The sequence below is a fragment of the Esox lucius genome, chromosome 5, assembly GCF_011004845.1.
Source record: "Esox lucius isolate fEsoLuc1 chromosome 5, fEsoLuc1.pri, whole genome shotgun sequence".
Taxonomy (NCBI): domain Eukaryota; kingdom Metazoa; phylum Chordata; class Actinopteri; order Esociformes; family Esocidae; genus Esox; species Esox lucius.
In genome coordinates this window covers 24,780,896-24,807,417 of record NC_047573.1, presented here as the reverse complement: position 1 = coordinate 24,807,417, position 26,522 = coordinate 24,780,896, and the positions used below count along the sequence as shown (strand labels likewise).

At 40.4% G+C, this 26,522-nt stretch overlaps 3 protein-coding genes across 9 annotated transcripts in view; all 3 read right to left on the bottom strand.

Annotated features, from left to right (window-relative positions):
- The window catches only part of rab11fip3 (RAB11 family interacting protein 3 (class II)), a 40,709-nt gene extending 29,018 nt beyond the window's left edge, over window positions 1-11,691 (bottom strand). The window contains exons 1-2 of one of the 3 annotated variants that reach the window (XM_034292081.1): window positions 11,249-11,691; window positions 8,354-10,715 (exon numbers count right to left, since the gene is read on the bottom strand). In XM_034292081.1, the coding sequence (XP_034147972.1) occupies window positions 8,354-9,997 (1,644 nt within the window). In that variant the 5' untranslated portion in view covers window positions 9,998-10,715; window positions 11,249-11,691. Of the gene's footprint in view, window positions 1-8,353 lie in introns of all 3 variants that reach the window. The other 2 variants (XM_034292083.1, XM_034292082.1) reach the window with 2 other exon arrangements.
- Window positions 11,692-12,337: 646 nt separating this feature from the next.
- On the bottom strand, window positions 12,338-16,664 carry decr2 (2,4-dienoyl CoA reductase 2, peroxisomal). 3 transcript variants are annotated; one of them, XM_010888820.3, is made up of 10 exons: window positions 16,410-16,664; window positions 16,148-16,264; window positions 15,928-15,996; window positions 15,539-15,590; window positions 15,290-15,425; window positions 14,059-14,183; window positions 13,816-13,909; window positions 13,588-13,692; window positions 13,077-13,265; window positions 12,338-12,716 (listed from the first exon to the last, which is right to left on the bottom strand). In XM_010888820.3, exons 2-10 carry the CDS (start codon window positions 16,243-16,245, stop codon window positions 12,682-12,684), a joined length of 903 nt encoding a protein of 300 aa, XP_010887122.1. In that variant the 5' UTR covers window positions 16,246-16,264; window positions 16,410-16,664; the 3' UTR covers window positions 12,338-12,681. The 3 variants fall into 3 exon arrangements, with proteins under 3 accessions (XP_010887122.1, XP_010887123.1, XP_010887121.1); XM_010888821.3 differs by having other exon boundaries at window positions 13,022-13,265; window positions 16,148-16,268; window positions 16,410-16,662; XM_010888819.3 differs by having other exon boundaries at window positions 16,148-16,268; window positions 16,410-16,659.
- Window positions 16,665-20,524: 3,860 nt separating this feature from the next.
- LOC105021270 (retinol dehydrogenase 13) lies at window positions 20,525-25,361 on the bottom strand. Of its 3 annotated transcripts, none has more exons than XM_010888825.4 (7): window positions 25,112-25,361; window positions 23,325-23,443; window positions 22,913-23,068; window positions 22,626-22,730; window positions 21,680-21,892; window positions 21,410-21,511; window positions 20,525-21,212 (listed from the first exon to the last, which is right to left on the bottom strand). In XM_010888825.4, the coding sequence occupies exons 3-7, from the start codon at window positions 23,052-23,054 to the stop codon at window positions 20,989-20,991; spliced, it is 786 nt and encodes a 261-aa protein (XP_010887127.1). In that variant the 5' UTR covers window positions 23,055-23,068; window positions 23,325-23,443; window positions 25,112-25,361; the 3' UTR covers window positions 20,525-20,988. The 3 variants fall into 3 exon arrangements, with proteins under 3 accessions (XP_010887127.1, XP_010887124.1, XP_010887125.1); XM_010888822.4 differs by lacking the exon at window positions 25,112-25,361 and adding an exon at window positions 23,699-23,879; XM_010888823.3 differs by lacking the exon at window positions 25,112-25,361 and adding an exon at window positions 23,628-23,716.
- Window positions 25,362-26,522: the final 1,161 nt, after the last annotated feature.

The window sequence follows — 26,522 nt, the reverse complement described above, 5'->3', positions numbered from 1 at the left end:
CCCTTCATCTGTGGCTACAGGCAGTCAGACACAACAAACGTCCGAAAGGAAAATAATGTCTAGTGGGGCATTAAAGGTGCAGTCTGGGTCTTGACAAAATATTTATTTAAACCTCCCATTTTAGACAGAAGATGTGATATGTTGTTTATCTATTAGTAGATTAACTGTCCTCAGTTAGCAATAAGTTTCCATGTTCATGAGTGACTTTGAAGACACGGGTCACAAGTTGACACTTACATTACATACTACACCATCTCCTTAGGCCCCTTTTTTGCTCGAGAGAATCGCTTAAAACAAGTGGCTCCGGCAATTCCTTCTGCAAGAAAGAGCTGTGTTTCTGCTGGACTACCCAATCACAGGAAAATTGGCCATTTCACAACTGAATTTACAGAGGGCTGAAAGGGAAACCAATTAACCCATCTATAATATACAGGCCAAGATCTTTAAGGTGACAGAGGCCCCAAATAACACGTGATGCTCCCTTCTTGGGCACCAAACTGATGCTTGTGATTTGTCAACATGATGCGCCATGCAGAGAATGAGAGCCCGCTTCTGACTGTTAACCCCCATATATGTGCACGTAGAGAGTGAATGAAAAGAGTCAAGCACACATTTAGTTTCTGTTGCATGACTGTAGTGTGGGGATATTCCTGCATATAAAACTCAAAGACGGCCGCATTCCCAAAATGTGGCACCGCCGATGTGTGTCGACATGGTAAAACAATTTTCTGCTCATACACTAAATACTCATACACGCAGGTTTTGCGGTTTACTGTTAACGATATGGCAACCTTGCATACAGGACCTTTCTCATCCAGACATCTTGGAAATAAGAAATGTCAGAAAATCAAGTGGATCCTAGTTCTTCTACATCCAAACATCTCAAAATATTTCAATAAAACTTCACACTTCAACTACAAACAAAACGCATATATTTATTTAATATTTCTGATGAGTTCTAGCAAAATTACAGATTTTTTTCAATAGATTTGCAAGACAGATGAAGATGACAGCTGAAAATAATTAGATTAGGGTATGTAGGCTACTGTCCCCAAAAACATTATATATGCAATATATAGTGTAAAAACATAGATTTTTACTAACAACATAAATACATGAACATGCTGGATGAGTGCAAGCAGCTAAGGCAAGTAGCCTACAGCTGAAGGAAGTCAAGAGAGGCGAATAAATGTGGCGGCGTCAAGGCAAGGATGGAAGAAATAACACAAGGCTGTAAAATACACAGCGCTGATGTTTTTAATGCAAGTTAACAAGAACATAGTATCAACGAAAACTGACAATAACATTGACTGTGATTATAAATAATGATATAATTATATAGCTTGAATGAGTTATATTTTTCATGTGATTCCTAGATCTAATAAACATGGTTTTGAGGCTCAATGGCTAAATGTTTTCTGGTGGATCAGACATAAGAGGGGAAGATGCTCTGTATGTATGCTAGAAGCATTGTGGAACCAATGTGTTTGGGGCCTTAGGAAAACAGCCAACCAGAAACTATAGACTGGATGCACATACTAGTCCTGGACAGGCAGAGGAGAACAATAAACCTGAGGGTAAAAACCTACATATGTTAAAAAAAATAAAATAATATGTAACATTATTATGTAAAGAATAAACATATTGATTGTATATTTTGGTTGATATTATAGGGAGGACATTGTAGCATGCATTAGCTGCCACATGGACAACAGGGCAGATTTAACACTAACAGAGTGTAGCCAGTTATTATATGAAGTATATCACAGAGAGGCGTCTGGTTTAGCAGTTGGGGCACCACCATTGCCCAATTCTGAGTTAGGAAAAATCCTGGACGGGTCAACAAAATCACAGAGGTTAGCTATACCGCACATCAATATTGCATCATCGATAACATTTCAATGAATTGTGCAGCCTTATTATACACAGCTGATGTCAATACAGGCAAATATGTTACTATACAGGAACATAGACCAGACAAAGCAGAGAATTCTACCAAAGTATCTCAAAATGTTGGATAGAACGCAATAAAAACTATTCGTTCTTTGATGCTCTCTCTCTCTCTGTCCTGAATGAATGGGCCTTAGGCAAAACATATCCCTTTTTTATTGCAGATCACCTAAAAAATAAACACAAAAATATTACCTTCTTCATTCAATAAAGCTATGAATAAGAGTTCCATTTCAAAAGGTTATATGCAGAGCATAAAAACTTAGGGTAGACAGGAGACTATCTGAATCCCCAAAGGGAATCTCTTTGCAAGCAGTTTTAGCTAGATAGGACAAGCTGACATCACCCAACCCTAACAGACAAGTCAGAAGTTTCAAATACATTTTATTGGTCTGTTCTAAGACATCGACATTGTAAATATAACATTCATAACGCTGGAATTGCATAAGGTTAGGTCATGTGTGCTTGTATGAGCTCTGCAAGTTTGTGCAGCGATGCGTGTTGTTCACTAGGCCGAACATGTGATTCTTGTATAAAACACCAAATCCACTCCAATGGTCACTGCATAACATTCACAGAATTCTGGTGATTATAATGTCTACTGCTTTCTTTCTTTCCTTAACGAAGGAAGAAAATAAGTCTACGCTCATTGAGACACCAAGGTAAGCAATCTGTGCAATCTGGTTTGAGACCCAAAACCAATGCTTGAGCTTCACATGGAAGAGTCCATAGGAAACCAAATATCATGTAATTACATCATGTTAGACACCACCTGCGAAACTGTATATAAAACATGGTAAACTATACCTTGTGATAGTTGTAGAGTGAAGCAGCAGAGAACGGAGTCAGGGGCTACCGACCACAAAAAACCTCAATGACTTAGGGCATTACATACATTGTATTGCTATTCCTCTCTAACCATTGAAACACCAAAGGAGATATGTCATGACCTAAAGTATTGGCACCCTTGCTCAATATTCCAATAATGCTCAAATTATAAAAAATGTAAAATTCAAAATTATTTGGTGTCCACATACGCATTTCTTTGGTTTGCAGTTTAACAAAACCCCCAAAACTCAAAGTAATTGACTAAATTGTAGCTTATTTTCAAAAAGAATGGCAATAGTAATGGTCACTTTCAGAAGCAGGGTAAATTTCGATCAAGGGAGTTTGGAGGTGGACTAACCTGTGGTGGGTGCAGGTGCCTGCAATATGAAAGGACTTATTCTCCTGTTTAATGTTAATGTGCATACCACAATGAGCATGGCTTCTTGCTTCCAGCTCCCTTCAGTGAGTTTTATGATAGTAGACTCATGTGGTGACAGAGAGAGAAGTAAGAAAGCCTGATAAAATGATGTGCCAAAACACACCTGCACGTGCCAGAAGCCTTTGGGCAAAAGTAGGCTACTCGCTCCCCTTTGAATTCCATACTGAATCTCAAGAACATTCTTCACTTCCATACAAGTGAAGTCAAATTCTTCCACTAGTTTCCAAATAACGCCCTCGTAGGCTAATAATCAAAGACGGATATGGCTTCAATCCGTACAAGCAACCCCTTAACTGGGTCAGATGCAGATGTGGGGTATGTTGTAGGCTACAATGAAAAAACATAACCGACCAATAAGAGACCATCTCAGATTACCCCTTTGTTAAATGGTTTAGTCCAACGCCTCAGCCCATCTGAGCTGGAAATAAGAACATGATCCAGTTTTTTGGACAGAGAAATTCTTGAAAATTGAAATTTCCAATCAATTTTTTTATTTTCTATTTACAGATATTAGATTAATAAACTGATAAGCGTTTCACGGACCATATTAAGTTCTGAATAAGATTCTGTGATATCACTAGTAACATTTTGAGACATTGTGTGTTATTTAAAGTGAGTACACTTAAGGTCAGTTTGAGGTACACTCAAACTGACCAAAACAGTATTACTATTTCATAAATCAATAAAAATTATCAAATGAAATAATCAAACTATTTTATCAAAATAACACAAACTAGTATGACAAGTGACATTAAAATTGCATCCTCAATTTCTGTCAACATGTCAGAATTCTACATTATCATGAATAAATCAGGACATGACATGGCCAGCTATATCACTGAGCTACTTTTTTCACTTCCAGTTTGTGTTGAAGGCAACAGTACCACACAGTCTGTTAAGTTTGCTGTATTTTCACACTTTAAGCTAATGAAATAGACATCCCTGCGGTCCCAGCTTTGATGGTATGCGCCAAAACCATCTTTCCATTATGCACCAATACCATCTTTCCATTTTTGTGAAAGCTAGCAACTGAAGATAAGCAAAAAAACACAAGGTTAAGATATAAAACTTGGTATCCTGACAGTATTGAAATGCAGAAGTTTACAACAGCTCATATAATACACCTCTTAAAGGGATATTTCATACTTTTTTTTATTATTAAACAGTACCTCTTAGATTTTTGCACTTCTCACTGTACTACCTATCCTAGTTGTTGGTGAATTTGCCAACACACACACAGGATCAATACAAAAACTGCCCTATTCACATGTACTACATACACACCATTAGAGGTTTTCATCAGATCTGACATGTATATCTGAGCCAAACTCTATTTGTGAAATTCCTAAACGACACACTCACGAGATCCATCAGCTAGTGTAAAATCACTAACCAATCCTAGTGGGACCCATGGTTAGTCATATCTGATTTGAAAATATGCCAGAGATTATATAAATGATGAGATCGATCTAAGTTGGATATAAATAATAGAACAAAATGCATCCAAAAGACAGAAAATGCTTTTTTATTCCCACATAGGCCCACCAACTGTCCTGGGGGTGAATGTTAACTTCTTTGATATAGTTTGGCCAATCAAATCCGTGGTTAAGTATGGCGGACAAGGATCTTGGATCAGTATGGTAATAACGACTGTATCCACAATTATATTATAAGAAGGAAATATCCTGATAATATTAAAATACAGCTCCAGAAATAAAGAGACCACTGCGCCTTTTTCTTCCCATTGCAAAAAAATTGAAAAGGAAAGTTTTGAGCGAGGTGCAGAAGCGTTAAATTAATTCTCTTAATTTTAACCCTTCTGTTCCGCAACCAAAACCTTCCTTTTCCACTTTTTTGGAAAGGAAAGAAAAAGGTGCAATGGTCTCTTAATTTTTTCCGGAGCTGTATATTATTTCCTTAACTTTTGCTATGCTTTGCAGTTTGTTCAGGACAGGTTATTTGAGCTTTCATCTCTCTTATTCACATGTCTTAAAGTATGTGGTTTGAGCTCCTATGTTACAGCTGTAACATAAAAGTATGTGGACTATTCACAATGGACATTATGAATAGTCCAAATAGTCCAGGACATTATTACAAAATATTACTTTCAGAAGCATTAATCCAACTGCCAACAGCACAAGGTTATATACAAACCAGTCAGATAATGAACTCTGATAATCTGATTTCGGATAATATAAACAGACACACTCCCAGATAGTCCCCTGGACCAGAGTATAGAAGAGCCAAGCAGACAGTGTCTTTCAAATGAAAGGCAAAGGACAAAAACTATAGGACAGGACATTTAAGAGAAATAAAAGCTTCAAAAGAGAACCTAAAATAAAAATGGAAGAACAACCTAAGAAAACAACAATGGAAAAAACAACATGCTCAAACTAAAGCCACAACAAACTCTCCACGGAGAGAATGACTAATAAAATGTGTAACTGCTGTTGAACCTGAGGAGGGTTTGAACCTCTCGGTTACCTCAATCAATCAATCAAATGTATTTATAAAGCCCTTTCTACAACAGCAGTTGTCACAAAGTGCTTTTACAGAGACACCCGGCCTTAAACCCCAAGGAGCAAACAACAGTAGGGTTGAATTTCAGTGGCTAGGAAAAACTCCCTAAGAAGGTCTGTGTTGCCCATGTAGCAACGAAATCTTTCCTCTGGAAAGGCAACATACAATGATAAAAGATATAGAGTAAATTAAAATAATGATTTTTATTATGGCTTATCAAGTTATGAAGTGAATAATGTTTGTTTTTCAAAAGTGTTGAAAAAGGCTATCTATTCCTTTACATTATTTGATAGCTGAGACCTCCAGCTACACAGGAATGTACAGTGGATATAAAAAGTCTACACACCCCTGGTTTTTGCACCTTTAATGTGACCTATAACATGAACAATTCAATTGAAAAACACGCTGGAATATTTGAGGGGGAAAAATTTAAAACTCAAAATAACCTGGTTGCATTAGTGTGCACACCCTTAAAGTAATACTTTTTTGAAGCACCTTTTTGGGTGTGTAGACTTTTTATATCCACTGTATTTCAACACAACGTATAACATTCTGAGTGGGGGCCTGCCTCACCCCTACAAAATCAGTGATATCATGTACAGTGTATTGTTGCTTCTCCTCAGAAAGCATTGTTACAAGTGAAGTCCTTTAATGGCCTTAAACTCCACTTTCCAAGATCTTCCTTTCAGCAACCATATTCAGGGTTAGTCTCGAAATTAACTATGTTTCAGGCCACAGTTGGCAAGATGGACAACATGTCGGTAATTCCAAAATAAGAGAAGGATATAGACTGAAATTTGTCACATTAAAATGTATGCCAAACAAAATAAGGAAAAAATTTTAAGGAAGGAAAACTTTTAACAATTTCAACTTAGAAAAACATGTGGATTCAAGAACAGTGTAGTGGCACAAGTTTGGTAGCAGAATTTTGGTTTGACATCGCAACGTAAATTAATCATTGCTTTACTGTGTCACTGCTAATGTGCTGAAATAGGCCTGCCAAATACAGATATGTATGAAAAAAACAACTGTTCAAGTCCATGTCACCAGTTACAATGGTATTTACATAACCAGTCAAAAGTTTGGATACACTTATCCATTTACTTGCATCCAAACTTTGCATGTTATTTGCAACTGAAAAGGTGCTTACTGGTAGTAGGCCAACTTCTCCTGGGCTACAAGTAATAAACATGTTATTGCACATACAAACATTTGAGACTCACTGGCAGAACAGGAATTTCAGACAACAGAGCCAACACAAAGATTTCACATTATTGTTCAGATACTAGACTGAGCTTTTTGTATACAGACAATACCATATCCAACACCTTAGGCCAGGCCTGTTCTCTGAGACAAATAATAAATTTACCTCCATTGCCGTGTAGAGAAATAAATCAAGGTAGGTGAAACTGAAGTACTACAGGGTGAAACTCTACACCCACATCACCAAATACAATCATTTTCACAATGGGATGCCAATAAATTAATTTATGACACCTTAATCCACCTATCAGCTGTGGAAGGGATTATTTTAGTGACTTTCTTGAATTGGCAACACAAAACCACACAACTGACATCATAAACCTTGGTGAGAAGGTCATTGGTGCGATAGAGTGGAGAAGCCATTTTGCATTAAATAACCCAGTACAATCGAGTGAAGTATGTTGCCTATAGGCAGAATTTTACTTATTTGCGGCTTCCTTGTATGAATAAATAGGGCTGGAAGCAGCTGGCTAGCCATGTCAGAAATTATTTCAGCCCAAATGTTTTCCTTCAGACTTGTTCTCACCAAATCTTAGCTCTGGATCACTGACCAAACAGAGATTAGAATAAATATTAATCCAAACAATGTTTGAATAACAAGTGGCTGTGTTGGCCAAATCCACTGGCCAATGAGCATTGTTTGGGTTTAAAAGTTGTGCTATGAAGAGAAAAAGAAAATGACCTCAACTCATCTTCAGATAACATTACCTTTTCTGATCATGTTTCAATGGTGTTTTGACAAACCGTTTGTGACCAATTGTAGTGTATCATAATAACTATTATTGCTGATACAATTATTGAGGTTTGCAATCAGGATACCAATTTTTTCAGAATCATGTTGGTTCAACAGCATTTCAGGGTAACATAAACCTCCAGTGAGTTCTCTCCTGAAGAAAAAGTAAACCATTTGAACAAAACGATGCCTATTCCATGTACCTGAGGCTGATGTTTAGAATATAAATGCCTCTTACTTGATCTAAAACTGGTTGTAATGGGCATTAGCAAAATAATATTTCAAATATGAAAAAAAAACATCTTGCTTGCCTAGTTGTTGTCAGAAAAAAGCCTACAGTAATGCCTTTCACCCATCAAGGAAATACTGACCTCAAAGGGATAGATTTCAGTTAATGCTATTTACTAAGCATTTACAGAAAACTCTCCAAAGTTAATGGGAAATACAATAGTAAATTATTTACACAGAATGAGCATGTTACGATATCTAAGTTAGCAAACATACAGAACCCTTTTCTAGATTAATAAATCACCATGACCTTATACTATGTCATCCAGTCGCTGGGAACTGATTAAAAAAAACACTGATACAGAGGTGGATATCAAGAGAGCACTTCTCACCTGGTCAGCTCCATATGCAGCAGCGAACTCCATAAACTCCTCAATGCGTACAAATCCATCCCCATCCTGGTCCAGAGCATCAAACACAGCCTTAAGAGGGGACTCTTCTTCCTCTCTCTGATTCACTATGGGGGTAACAGGAATGGAGTCAGACCCCACCATCTTAGAGAGTGACAGAGTCTCCACTGCTTGTTCACTTGTCCATCCAGACCCCGAAGACGAAACATTCAACTCAAGGACTGTGCAGTCAAAACGGCCCGGTTTCTGAAAATCGGTGGGTCGGGCAAACATGTCCAAGTCTACCAGCCTTTCCCCATCGCCCTGTTCGTTTTTTAAAGCAGGAACACTCTCCCCCTGTATAGCCTCAGGTGGTTTCAAGTCCCACGTTTCCTGATTGTGTAACGAATCTATGGTCAAGCACTGATCCAGAGCCATTTCCTCTTCACCTTCATGTTTGGAAACAAAGATAATTTCGTTATCCATCAAAACCTGGCTGCCACCCTCCTCGGAGCTGCAGCCAGTGGGCAGGTGACCCAGGACTGAAGCATATTCGTCGTAAAGGACTTTTGGCGACTGGGGTTCGATCAATGGTGAGGAGTTCAGAAAGATGGACGAGTCCCCCCCACCTCGGTGCTCTGAGAGAGTCAAGATTGCAGTAGCCGATGCGTGTTCCTGCTTTGAATCCTCTGCAGGTGAATCTGATGTTGCACCTGTGCAGGAAGCTGATTGGATGTGTGTAGGGCAGAGGCTTAGGCTGCTGTCCCAGTCAGGAACCTCCAGATCTAGCAAAGGCACAGATCCCACCAGTATCTCTGTTGATTCACTAAGGCATTCAGTAGGGATGGCGTTGTGTGAGAGACTGCTCTCAGGTGAACCTTCTGAGGTAATGTTACCAACTGCGGACAGATCAGTCACAGATTCCAGGAATAAACCTTTGTCCTCCGTTTCAGGTGACACAGTCTCTCCGCCCTGCAAGGGAGGGAGGCCCCTATCCAGCAAAAGGAGTAAAAGCTCCTCACTGACACCCTGTGGGTTTACTTCACCTGAAGGAGCAGGACCAGGGGAGGAAGGGGTGCTGTCATTCTGTGAGTTTCCGTCACCTGAAGAAGTTTCAGTGTTGGTTTCTGGAGTCCTACCTGAAAACTTCACAGGGGAAGGTGGTTCACTAAAGGTTATGAGTTCCTTGTCACAGGTAACAGAGTCTGTGTCACTCACAGATGGATCTTGCTGGGGACGTAGTTCCTCACAGGGTGAGTTGTCCCTGAGCAAATTAGCCGTAGGCAGAGGACCGTCAGAGGCATTATGTTCCACAGTTTTGTCTTGGAAAGGAGATAACATGTCCGGCACAACATCTTCGGAATGATTAGATTGAGCTCCCTCCCATGGCAAGATCTGGTCTCCACCAGAGAAACTGGAGGTCCTAAAAAGGCTGTCTAAATTTAAGGCGTTCTCCTGAAAAAGCTCTTCCAGGCTTAGTGATACATCCTGGTCGACCTTCTGGAAATGCAAATCCGTCTGACCGCTTTCTCTTGGAGGCAGTATAGCTCCTTTGTCTGAATCCATGAGTCTGAATCCATGGGAGCGTTTGCATTCTGGATCCCACTCTGAATGCCCAAGAGGGCTAGACATCAGAGTCTGTTCCATCTAAATGAACAATTCCTGAGCAAATCTGTGAATACTTCGAATTCCTATTTCTTCCTCAATTTCAATATTGTTGTTATTGGTAGTCAGCATCTTTCATGAGATCCATTGGTTCATTGGATCTCATGATATGGATAATGTTAAATAAAACACCTGGCTTCAGTGTCTAAATCTGAAATTATCTGGAGTTACGACATCTTAGCACTACGTAAACCCTTAAAACCCATTAAAAAAAACAGTTCTAAAAACCAGTTGACTTCGAAGGTATGTTGTTTTGTTTACTTGACATAATGGTTGATTATGCTCATAAGAGCCACTACCATCACATGTATGTCCTACCATGCACTCAAATGTTGTCAATAACTAAACCAATGGTGTGTTTCAAATGAAATAATGAACTTTACTGTCACATGTACAAAAATATATTCCTGGCATTCTAAAACAGAACTATGACTACATAAATGTTCTAAGGGCTACAAGCAAATATTATACAATGACTATTATATTATTAAAAACAATAAATCAAAAAACCAAAGGGTGATTTCCGTGATAATGACTTTAGTTCAGCTTCCTAGAAAATGGTCCAACCAAGGAGGCATATGTGAAAAACGGCGTGTTATCTAAAACACAAATGAATTATTCCCATCTCCAGCATAGTGAGGACCTGGCCTGGTCGTTGTGCAGCAGCGTCCTGATTAGTGCCTGTCAACACTTGTCCTGTCTGAAAATAATCAGAATACGGGATTCATGCTATAAAATTGATGTAATAAATGAAATACCACCAACGTTAAAGTACATTAAAATAGCTAGTTAACATGTATTGGCCCTGGGTTATCAATAATTTGGTTTAAAAATGAAACCATTTTAACTGAACAGCTTCTACTGAAAGCGATATGCAATTAACAGTGGATGTACTGTACAGTTTACACACCAAATATTCGAAAATTCGTAAATTCATATACAAAACAATAATAACTACTAGCTAGATACAGTCGTTACCAACGCCTGACCCCTTATTGATTAGCCATAAGACATGTTATTTTGCCTGCTGACTGACAAAAAGATGTTCGTTAATCTGGCTAGCTGAGACTCCCTAAATATGATCAAGCTAAGTAGCTGTATATAGTATACAGCTAGCCAACGTTAGCTGTTGACTAACGTTAGCTAGCTACAATAACTTAGCGGGCTAGCTAACAACAAGCCAATGATTCGTCCCTTTTGATTTGTAAACTAAATTAGACTTGATTTAAAGACCTGGCTAGTTTCTTCTTCCCGGTAAAGTCAGTTGATACGCTATACGTCGACAATTCTCATTTTCATCTGCGTTTGGTGTTTTTCTCCAGACGTTTCGAATCCAAAGAATACACCTGTGTCAGGGTCCAGGAACAAATTCAGTCTGCTTTCTTGCTTGCTTAAAAATGTTCCAGCTTTTCAATCCTGGCCTCGCGAAATGTATTTGAAAAGCTAACGCTTAACAAAAACACAATGTCCGTCTAAAAAGTCCCCGGGAAATGTCAATCATAAAACATATGTTGCTAATATTGAACTAACGATATTCTGGTGCTAAATGGTGATTAGAGCCAGAGGACGTTCACATCATCAGCATCAGCAGCAAGCATATGCCCCTACCATCCCTCAGCCGCATACAGCGGTGACGTTTCACGCACGCGCATTAAACGAACCGCAGTCTCCAAAATAGGACGAAAAATACCAGTGTAGTAGTGTAGTCGGGTGTAGTGTATGCTTGAAAAAGCGGTGTCTAACCATTGTTTATCTCCTTATTTTAAATCCATGGCCATGCATATTTTCGAGAACATTCCAAATACCGACAGTGATTGAGTGGAAACATGTCTTTCTAATAAAAACAAATCAAATGTAACTCATTTTCTTGGGCTTTTGTATATTTTGCATAATACTGTAATACACAACTAATTAGATAATTAAATGTTTCATTTCATGTACATTTATTACGAGTATTTTATTTTCTTACATCCGTTGTAAAAATAAATATTGATTGGCGAAATTAGGAAATATTGCAACCTTCAAGGCCCCAATATCGAATACATTGTACTTTGGCGCCCCCATAAGGCAGATATTATTTAACACATGTTCATTTAAATGCTCCCAAAGATAAACTTTGTTTTTAAGACCTATACCTACAAACTTGTTATTTCTCACTATACACTTGGTACAGTTATTTCACTGGAAGAGCAAATATGGACATAATGTTGAGCACACCTAAAAATTATGTGCGCTGCAAAATTATTGTACCCACTACATAACTTTTAGGGACTGAAAGCACAGATTAAGAGGTTAGAAGTGATGTTCAAAATGCAGGCACAATTTTGAAATGTCATAAAATATTTTTTAATTATCAAACTTTAGGACACAGGACAATGACTCTTAAACCAAAATAGTTACTGAATAATATGAATGTAAAGGTAGTGTAAACTGAAGTATCCAACACTTGAAACCTGATTTGGCCCAACCATCCTGTTTTTAACATTACATTGCTGTGGTTTTTAGAAGCATTTTTGGGTCAATAATTATCAGTTAATATTTTAGTGTTTACCTACTATTGTCCAATTATTATACATGTAGGTTTCCAGTTTCAGTTATCATAAATGACCAATCCACTGCTTTATACTTAGCAGTTTATTTAAAATATGCCACTTCATCTTTACCATCTACTTGTCCCTTTTCAGTTCATCCGACCAATAGCCTGAAAAAATAAGAAAAAAAATCTGTTTTTAAGCATAGAATTTGCATGTTAAACATTTAGCATTTTTCTGAAACTGTCCTAAACAAAAGGCCACAGATGAAAAACGGAGGCCAAGCTCGACAAACGAATGTCCAATTTAGGGAAAACCACTATTACAAATACTAAAAGGCCACCGCTCCCAAAATGTCCTATTTCTAAATGAAAGAAACATTTGCCCTACTTGCGTGGGCACTATACCACAACACTCATCGCAATGACTTCCTCTCCTAGACCCACAGCTCCACCTCCTCTCCTGTCCTACACACCTGGGACGGGGGAAGGAGCCTTGTCAGAGTTTAGCAGATTGATTGGAAGCTATACCCAGCAGCTTGGACACGTCGTTAGCCGAGGTGAGCCAGCTCCCGCCGTCCGCCACCATGATGTGGCCCGTCACATAGGAGGAGGCGCGGCTGGCCAGGAACAGCACGCCGTGGGCCATCTCCGTTTTGTTGCCAGCACGCTGCAGTGGGATGGATGAAAAGGCACCCATAGCCTGTGCTGTGTTGCCCCCTGAGACCAAATGAGGAAGAGGAGAGTGAAAAACACAACCAGGGCCCAAAAGAAATGAGACTGAGGACATCATGTAGTTTACTCTTCCTCAGGTTCCACTATTGATAGATCTGACATCACTAGCATAGAACTAACAAATAATCACCCACACTTAATCAAGTGTTTGCTAAAACCTACTTAATAAAGAGTACTTTAAAAAAATAAAATAGGAGCGGATTGCCAAGATGAAGCACTAACAAGTATTTCGGCTAAGAATGGGTTTAACACACACCTATCTTAATTGTGTTTCAACAAACCCAACCATGTAGTCACAAATCCTTACCCAGCCTACGAAAGCCCTCCGTTCCAGAAATCGGACCTGGTGCCAGGGCATTAACCCTAACCCCACTGGGTCCCCACTCAACCGCCAAGTGCTTGGTCATGGCATCTGGTCAGGAAAAGTAGAACAGGATAAATCAAGACAGGAAGTAAACAGTGGGCTTCTTATGTTATATCTGACATATAGTGTTGAATCAGTAAAAGAACAAGACCACATTGTAACGTTTCTTACCATTGGCTGCCTTGGCAGAACCAGCATGGACCTGCAGAGCCTGACCCCTGTAGCCAAGGGTGGCAGAGATGTTCACAATGGCTCCCCCATGGTCCTTAACACAGACATAATCAATTATATACATACATTTTACTAGAAGTATGACTGCTGTAATAGCACAACAATGAAAAACAAACAGGAATGTCCTCACGTCACGCAAACACGTTGATTAGGTTAGATTGGTGGATACTGAGTGTGCTGTACCTTGAACCACTTCTCATAAACCACCTTGCTGGTGTTGAATGTTCCCATGGTGTCTATCTCCAGGACTGTCTTGAAGGCGTTGAAGGAGAGGGAGCTTGCGGGGCACAGGAAGTTTCCAGCAGCATCTAGAATACAGAAGTAGTTGTTATAACCCTTTTCCAGTACCAACAGGGTATCGAAAAAATAAAGTTCAGATTAAGACACACAATTTATTTGAATTAAATAATGTTAAATGACCTAATGTTAATACATTTCAAGCGTATTTCAAGCGTAACAGCTACCATGAATGATGACTGGTCATTTAATTTCAAACCATGACACCCAACATCTCAAATTCATTTCTCATAGAATCAGATAAGATGCACCTGAGTAGTGTTGCAAGTTGACTAAAAATACACCCAGGGGAATAGTCACAGGAGAGGGGAGGGGAAGAATGAGCCAACTGGAAGCTGGGGATGATTAAGTAGCCATGTTGGTATGAGGCCAGATTGGAAATGTGGCCATGACACCATGGCTAACACCACTGCTCTTAACATCAATGCCATGGGATCTTTAGTAGCCATTTCACAGCCAAATCAAACTACTGCACACTATGCACAGCAATGCACCCTTCACTGCCCTGGGATCTGATCATTAGACCAGAGGGAAGACTGACTCCTACTGGCCCTCCAAAACCACTCCAAGCATCATCAGGTCCCCACACCCAGGTACCGAACAGGAATTACCCTATTTAGCGTCAGAGGCAAACCAGCAGTGGGATGGAAGGTGATATGCTGCTAGCGAAGGATTTACCATATCAATTCAAAAAGCCAATTTTGGGGGCAATCAATATGCCTAGCATTTCAGAGATCAATTTCTATTTCAACAAACTAATGTTTTTGGACAGCTAATAATCTGTGTAACTATATCACTGTTTTCATGTTAATCTGAGAAATTAGGAATTTAAATCCGCTTTTGTGTTTGTGACTAGTTGTATTACTGACAAGTCCTCCAAAGTAAAATAATTCATGTTAAATCAGGGAAAGTGACTGGAGCTCATCCTGGTGAAAAAGGCTATTTAGGCTAGGGGTTAAGGTAAGAGGTTAGGGTAAGTTTGGGGGAAAAGTATTGTTAATGCACATTATGGTCTGAAACAGGTCTGCACTAGTATAGTAGTATGTATATAGGGTTGTTTGTGTGTGTGTGTGTGTGTGTGCACTTGAATGTCCTGGCATGTGTCTGTTCTACATACTATTAATAAGAATATCAATCCTGCCCAGCTCTTTCAGCGTCTCATCCACTGCAGCAGAGATGGTCTGTGGCTGGCGGACATCAGTTGCCAGGGGTAGACAGTGGCGCCCTGTTGCTGCTGTCAGCTTCTTAGCAGCCTGCAAAAGAAAAGGAGCAGGACCAATCAACTTTCATTTCACTTTTATTCAATGTGAAGTCAGTATAATATATACCGTGTGATCTCTTTGTTAACATAAGAGAAGGTAGTGACCTCTGTGAGCCTTTCCAGGTTTCTGCTAGCAATCACTGTGTCACAGCCGTGCCTGGATGAGAAGACACGGGAGATGTCAGGGATGAGGGGTTAGGGGTGATGTGCATGAGGTTCTGTGGGTAAAGACATGCTACATTCAATTTAAATGGTCTCTGATGGTGATTCCCTACAGGTGGAGCCCAGTTACCTGGGGTGAGTCCCAAGATGTATGCTGAAAGGCGATAGGAACGTTATAGACGAGAGGCGGCAGGTTTAAGTGAAAGGTGTGTGGAAATGTTGAGATGATGGGAGGTACTAAGAGGTCAAAGGTCTTTGCAGAAGTGACAGACTGTACAGTAGGTAGGAGGTGAGTAAAAGTAGACAAATGCAGGCCGTGAAACACCAGGCACCTCATGAGCACTTCAGCTACACGTAGTCCAATTCCAGATCCTCCTCCAGTTATGAACGCCACTTGGTCTCTGTGTAAACATAGTCAAAAAATACTACTTTACCTGATTTATGTTTTGTAACATTATAACATTTCCCTATGCCTACTAATAGCTATAGCTTTTTCCAAGTGACAACGCTCGAGTTAAAGTTGGTACTTTTAGTTAGTATAATACCACTTACTTGAGTAAATCTGGACTGTAAATGTGAGTGTATGAAGTCATGCAGTCGTCTGTGTCCACATCCTCGGGCATATTACCCGCCCACTGTGGCTCTGCCATTCTGATGTTCCAAATAAACCTAGCTGGAACAAACGTGGAATGTCAAACTTCTAAGGCACGCATTTACTATGTAGCCATCACTGTCATAGAAGATGCATTCAAGACTGCAGTTTAACCAATGTTGCATTGAAAAATATGAAGTTGGCGAAGTTGTAGCTACTTACAGTGGACGTTGTGTTCCTGTTTGCTGTGCAATTACACCAACGAACAAAAAACTCTTGACGACCAGCGGCAATCTGTTCGAAATAAACTTCACACAAACTGAAGTTCACAAACTCACATAACATAAAAATAGCGAATTTCCTTCGTGGCCATGAAAATACAGAACTTTGAACCTACTGAAACGGCAACATGGGCATTTTGGGAAATGTAGTGCGATTGGGGTATGTTCAAGAGCACAAAATTCAAACTCCTGATTTACAGCATCATTGATTAACCGTCCATGTAGTGGATAGGTGTTCCATCGTCTTTCCTCATTGCAGAATGCAGAAATATAATATAGAATTGATGTGCTTATACTGCATTTCCCTAAAGGCACACACAGAATATGAATGATTAAAAATATATATATAAAGATACATCAAACAAAAAGGAATAGTTTTCATTAAGTGTTTCAATGACACCATATTATAGGACCCCTTGAATGCAAATAATAATTTTACAACATCTTGTAAAATACACAAAAACCTCTATCTAGACCTATTTATGCATGTTTTGAAGTACGTCCTTTTTCCAAATTTGAAGGTTATATACAATTGATTCCTTAATCTCATATGACCCATGATATTTTACGATGGCACCAGGGACTGTCTCTGCTGGTAAACTGACAACAGATTTAGCCGGTGAATGCTATTAGTTTCCGGGATCGATGCTCATCAGAGAACATTAGGATGGTGCATGGCTCTCTCTCTGTAATTAGGGATAGAATGGACAGGAAGAGCCCAGTGAAATGGAGCTATTCTATCCAAAAGCACTTAGGCTATGTGTAAACCTACCCTACCCATTAATGGCTGCCACGCTGGACTGGTTCATGTCTCCTGATACAGGGCCCATTATATTTGGATTTGATGAAAAAGTAACATTGTCAGTATTGAAGTTGATGGTTGTGTGTTATAACGTAGCGGCAAAATGAAACAAATAGCAAGCGCAGAGGACTTGGTTAATCCACTTTTCACAGGATTTGGTATACTGCCTGTAAAAATTATAACACTCCCTGTTTTGTGACACTGCTTTAGTACTGCTTGACTGTATTTATCTTATTTCCTTAGGGCATGTTTGCAATTACATTTTTAGCTGCAAATGTGTATAAATCAAATAACTTCAAATATAAGCCTATATTGATTGGGGTGGTCAAGTTTTCATGGAGTTTAATAGTTCACCACCAGGTGGTGTTAGTTAGCGAGTTACAGTTTAAAACACTAGCATAGTGTGTAGAAAGTATGTCTTCCTCACAAACCATTGACAATACATAAACAAGCCCAAACAATCAAGACAGGGTTCTAGCATAAATAGGGCTCTACATACCACATTAAACAGACCTAGTATGTGCTAAGCTTTAATCATGTCTTGTGGGAGAAATGTGAGAAGATTAGAAGGAATTGTCCCCACTGTAGTGGGTGGTTCATAATATATTATGCAAGCCATGTTTTTTTTATGATACATCAATTTTCCAGACTCAGACTGTCACTCCTGTATTGTTTGATTAGTTCAGTGAATAAAAATATAATCAATGACAGAGAGCAATTCCAACATAATGCTTGATATTTTTCCACATTTAATTATATGCTACACAAAAATGTACATAAAATTACAGAACCCTATACGAGAACTACTAGTTTTAACAATTTCCACTGACATTTAAAAAAAAGTATTAAGTTGGAAGAACAGTGCAGATGACTGTAAAATCTTGTTACCTCACTTTCCAAACATTCTGTTAAACATCTACTCTGGTCTAACAGTCAAAGATATATTCAGAAATAACAGTGTCAGCCATGACACCTTGGGTGTGAAGAAATCTATTTTGGTTATTGAATTATAGTCAGTAATATGGATCACCGGTAACTGAATAATATATCACAGGTCTCTGATCCGTACCATACAGAAACATATCATTATGAATATGTGATGTACTCATTGAGAACAAATCCAGAACATGCACACAGGTAAGAAAAAGGCCATATGTTCCTGCAATACTATGTGGTAGGTATTAAGCTACACAATGGGCATTATTCTAATGAGCCCCCAAACAATTTGGAGCTGGAAATTGTTTGATAACTACCATACCATACCATCTTCTTCCGCTTATCCGGGGCCGGGTCGCGGGGGCAGCAGTCTAAGCAGGGATGCCCAGACTTCCCTCTCCCCAGACACTTCCTCTAGCTCTTCCGGGGGGACACCGAGGCGTTCCCAGGCCAGCCGGGAGACATAGTCCCTCCAGCGTGTCCTAGGTCTTCCCCGGGGTCTCCTCCCGGTGGGACGGGACCGGAACACCTTCCCAGGAAGGCGTTCCGGAGGCATCCGAAAAAGATGCCCAAGCCACCTCAGCTGACCCCTCTCGATGTGGAGGAGCAGCGGCTCTACTCTGAGCTCCTCCCGGGTGACCGAGCTTCTCACCCTATCTCTAAGGGATCGCCCGGCCACCCTGCGGAGAAAGCTCATTTCGGCCGCCTGTATCCGGGATCTTGTCCTTTCGGTCATGACCCAAAGCTCATGACCATAGGTGAGAGTAGGAACGTAGATTGACTGGTAAATCGAGAGCTTCGCCTTGCGGCTCAGCTCTTTCTTCACCACGACAGACCGATACATCGACTGCATTACTGCAGAAGCTGCACCGATCCGTCTGTCAATCTCCCGTTCCATCCTTCCCTCACTCGTGAACAAGACCCCTAGATACTTAAACTCCTCCACTTGAGGAAGGCACTCTCCACCAACCTGAAGTGGGCAAGCCACCCTTTTCCGACTGAGGACCATGGCCTCGGATTTGGAGGTACTGATTTTCATCCCCACCGCTTCACACTCGGCTGCAAACCGTCCCAGCGCATGCTGAAGGTCCTGGTTTGAAGGGGCCAACACGACAACATCATCTGCAAAGAGCAGAGACGAAATTGTGTGGTCCCCAAACCTGACACCCTCCGGCCCCTGGCTGCGCCTAGAAATTCTGTCCATAAAAATTACGAACAGAACCGGTGACAAAGGGCAGCCCTGCCGGAGTCCAACATGCACTGGGAACAAGTCTGACTTACTGCCGGCAATGCGGACCAAGCTCCTGCTTCGGTTGTACAGGGACCTGACAGCCCTTAGCAAAGGACCCAGGACCCCATATTCCCCAAGCACCCTCCACAAGATGCCGCGAGGGACACAGTCGAATGCCTTCTCCAAATCCACAAAACACATGTGGATTGGTTGGGCAAACTCCCATGAACCCTCCAACACCCTGTAGAGGGTATAGAGCTGGTCCAGTGTTCCACGGCCCGGACGAAAACCACACTGTTCCTCCTGTATCGGCCGTATTCTCCTCTCCAGAACCCTGGCATAGACTTTCCCGGGGAGGCTGAGAAGTGTGATCCCCCTATAGTTGGAAAACACCCTCCGGTCCCCCTTCTTAAAAAGAGGGACCACCACCCCGGTCTGCCATCCCAGAGGCACTGTCCCCGACCGCCACGCGATGTTGCACAGGCGTGTCAACCAAGACAGCCCCACAACATCCAGAGACTTGAGGTACTCAGGGCGGATCTCATCCACCCCCGGTGCCTTGCCACCGAGGAGTTTTGTTTGATAACTACACGTCTTTATATAAAATATAACGCACTCCAGAATAATAGACCTTATGTTAAAATTAACAAAAAGTAATTATGAAATTTTTTTATGTCCACTATTAGGTCAAATACTTACAAGTTTAAGACAACTGCTTCAAGACAATGAACCTGCCTTGAACAGGCCACAAAAGGATTTTGCTCAGAAGATGGTTAAATCTTGGGTTCATCGAATTTCCCAACCTAAAATGACATCAACAACAAGTCCAAATCTATTATATCGTCTAGACAGAAGAAAGCCTTGACTCAAATCAAGACAAGACACGATCAAAGAACCCGGTTCCAACCAAAGTTCCAATGACATTTAGCAAACTTCAGACACTGACATTTACGTCTTGATAAGCGTACAGTCTTTCTTCTAGCAAGACATCCAAATAGCTTGTTGGCATTGAGTTGACGTTGATATTGTAGTTTGATAGTGACAATTAGATACAACAGATACTTAGGACATGATAGACAGACAGACAGATAGTTCACATGTTTATGTTTATGGACCCTTTGAAATGGAAATCCTCCAAAAGAACTCCAATCAAGTCAATAATTTTTATTTGATCAAGTCTGGATCAAGTTTTCAACTTCTAACAATTGTTAGCCTGTACTGTATGCCTTCATTTGGTATATTCTATTGTTGAGAGAGTATGATGTCTACGCATTGTAAACCGTTCCCTTTAACAGTGTCGAAAACCAGGCTTGCAGCACTTCAAACAAATCAAATGTCTTGCATAGGTGGAGCTTAACAGGCAGCACTCCTTCAATTGGCATGTGGTAAGTTTCTTGAAAAGTAGCATCCAATAAAAAAGTTGCAACGATCACATCTAAAAGACCATTCCAGATGTTTCTGCTTATACAACCTCCAAATTGCGACAACAAGGTTTTTGAGGTTATGTCTATGCGAGACAGTGTTTCCTGATATTTCCGCATATACCAGAGCTCATACCACTGGCGCTGGTGTCTGCTCCAGCCCCACCAGCCTGGCACTGGCCTCCCACAGCCTCCGAGATACCTCCTGGTCGAGGGCCTGGGGAGCTGGCTCCATCTCTGTCATCACGTCGTAGTAGCATCCCGTTACTCCCTCCAGCTCCTCTGCCACAGCCAGATAGACGCTAGGCTGGGCCCCCAGCTCTGGCCCCTTCACCAGGAGGGTGAAGAAAGGACCTGCAGGGAGAAGTAGAAACGGTAGCAGTCTTTGAAAGGCTAATTTGGACCATTATGGCAAACATTTGTGGAATTACTTGGGGATTTACCTATGAACTATTAAGAGTAGTTTTCTGAAATTAGATAAAGGTTTGGTAACAATTTCCAAGTGAATAGATCTTAAAGCCTAATAGCCAATGAAAAGGCTGCGGACTCACTGAGCACAGAGCTGGAGAACTGTGATTGGTGTAGGCCAGTGTGTCTTCCCAGCCCGGTGGCAACAACCCCAGGGTGTATGCAATTCACAGTGACCCCAGTACCTGATACAACCACACACCACACCGGTAAATAACAGAGTATTTCATTTGTATTCAATGAAAAACACAAACCCAACAACACAAGAATAATAAACCTAAACAAACAGATTACAAACCCAACAACCCACCCACCCACCCACACACACACAAACACACATCTACTGGACTTACCTTCTAGCCTTTGAGCCAGTTCTCTTGTGAACAGAACAATGGCAAGTTTGCTTTGGCAGTAGGCCTGTTTGGTGTCATACTTCTTCTTGTCCCAGTTAAGGTCGTCGAAGTCGACCTTCCCCACGATGTGGGCGAGAGAAGTCAGGTTGATCACTCTGCTGGGAGCGGATTCCTTAAGCTTCTCGAGCAGCAGGTTGGTCAGCAAGAAGTGACCTGAAGAAACACAGGAACATACACATATGGCAATGACCACATGCTTCCTAAGTAGCTACAATGAAACCTTCATCGTTTTCTGTATTTCGGGATACATTTGATCTAAAACAAGTCTTAAAGCAAGGGCTTAATATGAATAAAGTGAACAACATTGAACAAATAAGTAAAAAATAATTGTGCTTTTTAATTTTCCATTAAAGAAATTATACAACATTATGCTTTTTATTGTCAAAATAATGTGAACTTTTAGAATGATCAACTCCATCTAAAGTATAGATGTAATCAAATGTTTTGTCCCATATTCTTTGCATGAAAAGACAACATTAAAATTTATTATAAACTCCTCAGATACATTTGCACTTTTTTGGGGTATAATGCTGTAATTTAATAAAAGTTATACATGAGGAATAATCGCGTAATCTATGAAAATAAAGATTGGACAACATATTAGGTCAAATGCAGAAATACAGAAGAATGTGAGACAAACAACACAGTGTTGACGTCTGAGAGGGTGGTAGAACTGTACAATACAATACACTCTCTGACACAGTTCAGGGATGCAAACATTCCCATTGCAGTCTAGTAATAACAGTATGGTGAGTGTGGCAGGATACATGCTGCTAGAATAGTCAGTGCCAATACAAATCGACTTCACATTTCCTCTGAAACTCCCTAAGACGGTATAAATAACTGTCTATACACGTTATGACTGTATGCGTGACAGCATGCTTACCTAAATGGTTAACACCAAACTGTACGTCAAACCCATCCTCTGTCTTCCCTGCTGGGCATCGCATCACTCCAGCATTGTTTATCAGCACATCCACATGCTTTTCCTCTGCAACGATAAGAAACAAAGAAACAGGCACAAAGAGACACACACATGCATATATATATACACACACACACACACATACATATATATATACACACACACACACACACACACACACAATAGTCAACTAAGGAATGTAAAAAAGCAGCTTATATTGTGACTGATTCCAATATTGAGGACTGTACCTTTGTTGACTCTCTCTGCAAACTGCCGGATGGATTTGATCGAGGCTAGATCTATGTGGCGTGCGTAAACATGAGGGTTCAGGGTCTGCCCCCGGATCTCCCTGGCAGCCGCCTCACATTTCTCCATATCCCTGCACCCCATAATGATTCGACCGCCTGATTGGATTATAGAGGACAGGAAATGGGAAAGGGTAGCTACAAAACTAACAGAGTCAGGAAGTGCTTTCACTTGCTTGAATTACTTGCAACAACAAACCAACAAAAACGAAGTGAAGACAAACACTAAATAAGGAAATTAAAACGACTGTTATACTCTTTAGAGACCAGCAGTGAATATAATTACTTTGTCAATATGTACCCCACCGAGAAGTCCTAGTTAGTTAGCACTACAGTGAAGCCAAATGCTCTGTACCTCTTTTGGCCAGTTCTTTGGCTGTCTCTTTCCCAATGCCCGTGTTAGCTCCTGTTATGATAACTGTCTTTCCGGGTATTTTTGCCTTACTGGGACAAGGTCCTCCAGTTACATGGTTCCTATGAAAAGTAATTCAGTGGCATACAGTTATGCAATACAATCAAAGTTGAATACGACCATGCATTGCCCTTCACTGTAACACTGACAGTTGTGAAATCATAGCCGTCATTGTATTTAAGAAGCGTTGTCAACTATCTGCATAATACTACAGAAACATTTCCTGTTGCCAGAAAATATTTCTACCTTGCTCGCTAGCTGTTCAAATTTATACAGTAGCTGGTTTGGAAGAGAGCAATGTGTTAGCTGAATCTTACTTCAATAACACCGCGCACCCAAACACTGTCCCAAATACCGACACGGGCAGAATATATTTGCTCATTGTTTTGAAAGGTACACACAAAAAGAACAATACTTAAAAAATGTGTTATCAACAAGGTTAAAGACGCATGGTTAAACACGTCATCCAGTCCTGAGATGCTTGACCAATCACCGCGAAGACAGAAGCCAATAGCATCATGGGAGTTGTAGTGTAGGTCTTTGTAAGCAATGGATTGGACGAATCAATCCGTTGTTTTCGACCAAATATGTAACATTCTGATGCAGCAAATGGACTAGACTAAATTAACAGGACATTTGGTTATTTACTCCTAAAAATGTATTTGATGTAGACTACCAAACTAACGGTTACCCCTAAGGCTGCAGCAATTCGATTTTTATTAAAAAATCTGTCCATGTTTCACCAAATGTTTTTACTTTCATGTGTTGAGTAGTTTTTATCAAACCATTTTTTAAACAATCGCCAGTTCAGTTTACATTTAAGTAAACATTTAGCAGAAACACTTATACAGATAGTCTTACATGAGCAATGGATGTTAAGTGCCTTGCTCAAGAGCGTAATTATAGTTGTGAAGGTGTTTACATTGTGGTAAAATACTTGTTTAAACTAGGTGAAGTGAAATGACTGAATCTTACTCAAATTGTAATTGCATGTTTTCTTTGTGGAAGTACTATTACACTTAAAAGTCCAAGCAAAGAAAGCAAGCCTTTATTCCTGTAACAAACATTCCATGATTCTATCCTGACTAGAAGCTGTGGTCATTGTACTGATGTTTAGATGTAACAGTCTCTCTGATAGGTACTTTAGTAGAAAGCTCTGCAACAGTCTCACACCCACTCAGGCCCTTGGTTCAGTGCTAACAAAATAAAATGTTGGCTTTCATAATTATTTCTTTATTGCTGCTGTAAAACCATTATGCTGACCTCTCTTTCATTTCTTCATTGTCTCTTTCTCTCGCTCAGGTGGCTGCTTGCACTGTGCATTAGGACCTGTCGTATTGATTTTCTCTGAGGCTATGTGGATGATCCCAGACACACTTCCTCTTAAGCTGATCCAACATCGGTGGAGTAAACAAGTCATCTGTGCTGTCAGAACTGCTCAGTGTATATACCACACACCTCTTCAGTCTGCATCTAAGCCTTCCTGTTCTATACCATTCCTTCATCTGTTCTCCTTTCATGACATGATAATGGTGTATTGCAAGCAACGCAGGGGTTAAAGAATTAAAATCGCAACAGGATTTAATGAGAGAGCATAAAGGTTGGGGAGATTGAATTTCATGTCTGTAGCTATCATTTGTTTTCAGAAGAATTTGTGAACAAACATAATCGTGACATGTCACTGATGCGAACAATGTTACAATTATTTACTTTTATATAAAAATACGTACCTGAAAAGTTCTTTGTTCTTTGAAAACAGAGAGAACGAGGCCACTCCTGTAACTGGAAGGAAGTGGTGACACAAAAAAATGAAACTAGGACAAGAGCTGTAAAAGTCAGAAGTCTGAAAAAAAGAAGAGAGAGAAAGGGAGAAACAGAAAGGGAGCAGAGAGAGAGAGATTGGGGAAAATGAAGGAGGGATACAGAATGACCTTACTAGAGTGTGAGAGAGAGAGAGAGAGAGCGTGAGGGGAAGGTGGTACAGAGGGGAAAGCGAACAAGTGGTGTTGGTCTATTTGTTCACAGCTCAACATGAGCCCCCCTGGACTCATTTGACCCACAGCGCTCCTGTTTCCCAGCCCACAGTACTTGACCTTCAACAGGATTGATGACAGTACCATTGACTTTCAGCCCCCTAGTTTGTGCCCAGTTTCCCAGAGTGTGAGAAATTGTGAAACTCTGGAATGGTGAAGACATCTTGCCGCTGTTATCAACTATGTTTTCAATCCAGGAGAAGACTAGAACAGGACAGCCTGAGGGCACTCATACTGCGTCAAGACATGGACAGTCATAGCTTTTGTGTAAAGGATGTCATGCTGCTTACAGAGTATTGTGGATTGCAGAAATGCCTTTGCATACTTTGTATTGTTACAATGAGTTAATTGGGATTTTCGGTCACTGATCTAGTCAAAGTATATTGTGTTGATGTAGTGGGGGAAGTACCTTATATATTTTAAATAACTGGCAAGGAGGTCATTGTCAGAGAAACCACCAAGGGGCCAGTTGTAATTCTCAAGGAGCTACATAGTTCCATGGACAGGACTGGAGAAACTGTCCATATCTCAACTATTACCTGGTTGCTGCACAAATCTACCTTATGGAAGAGTGGCACGGAGGAAGCCAATGCTTATAATCCGTCACATGAAATCCTGTTTGGATTTTGTCATAAGGCATGTAAAAAACACAACGAAGATGTGGGAAAGGGTTTGCTAGTAATGCAAAACGTAATGTATGAGGCTAAGCCAACACTGCTCATCTCCCTGAGAACACCAGCCCTGCTGATTAGCATAATGTTATTAGGATGCTTTTCATCATCAAGGACTGGACAACTTTTCAGGATTTAAGGGCAAGACAAATGGAGACAAAAATAGCAAAATCCTTCTGGACCTTGGTCTGCGGCTAAGCTTCACCTTTCAGCAAAAACAATCAGCCTAAATACAGCCATTACTACACCGCAGATGTTTACAAACAGGCACAATGTCCTAGAAAGGCATAGTTAAAGCCCAGACCTCAAATGAAATTGTGTGGAAGGAACTGAAAATTGCACATTTTCCAACAAGAATAGGGGAAAATTGCAGGAACTAGGTCTGCAAAACCAGCAGAGACTTACAAATAAAGATTTACAAATAAAGACTTGCAGCT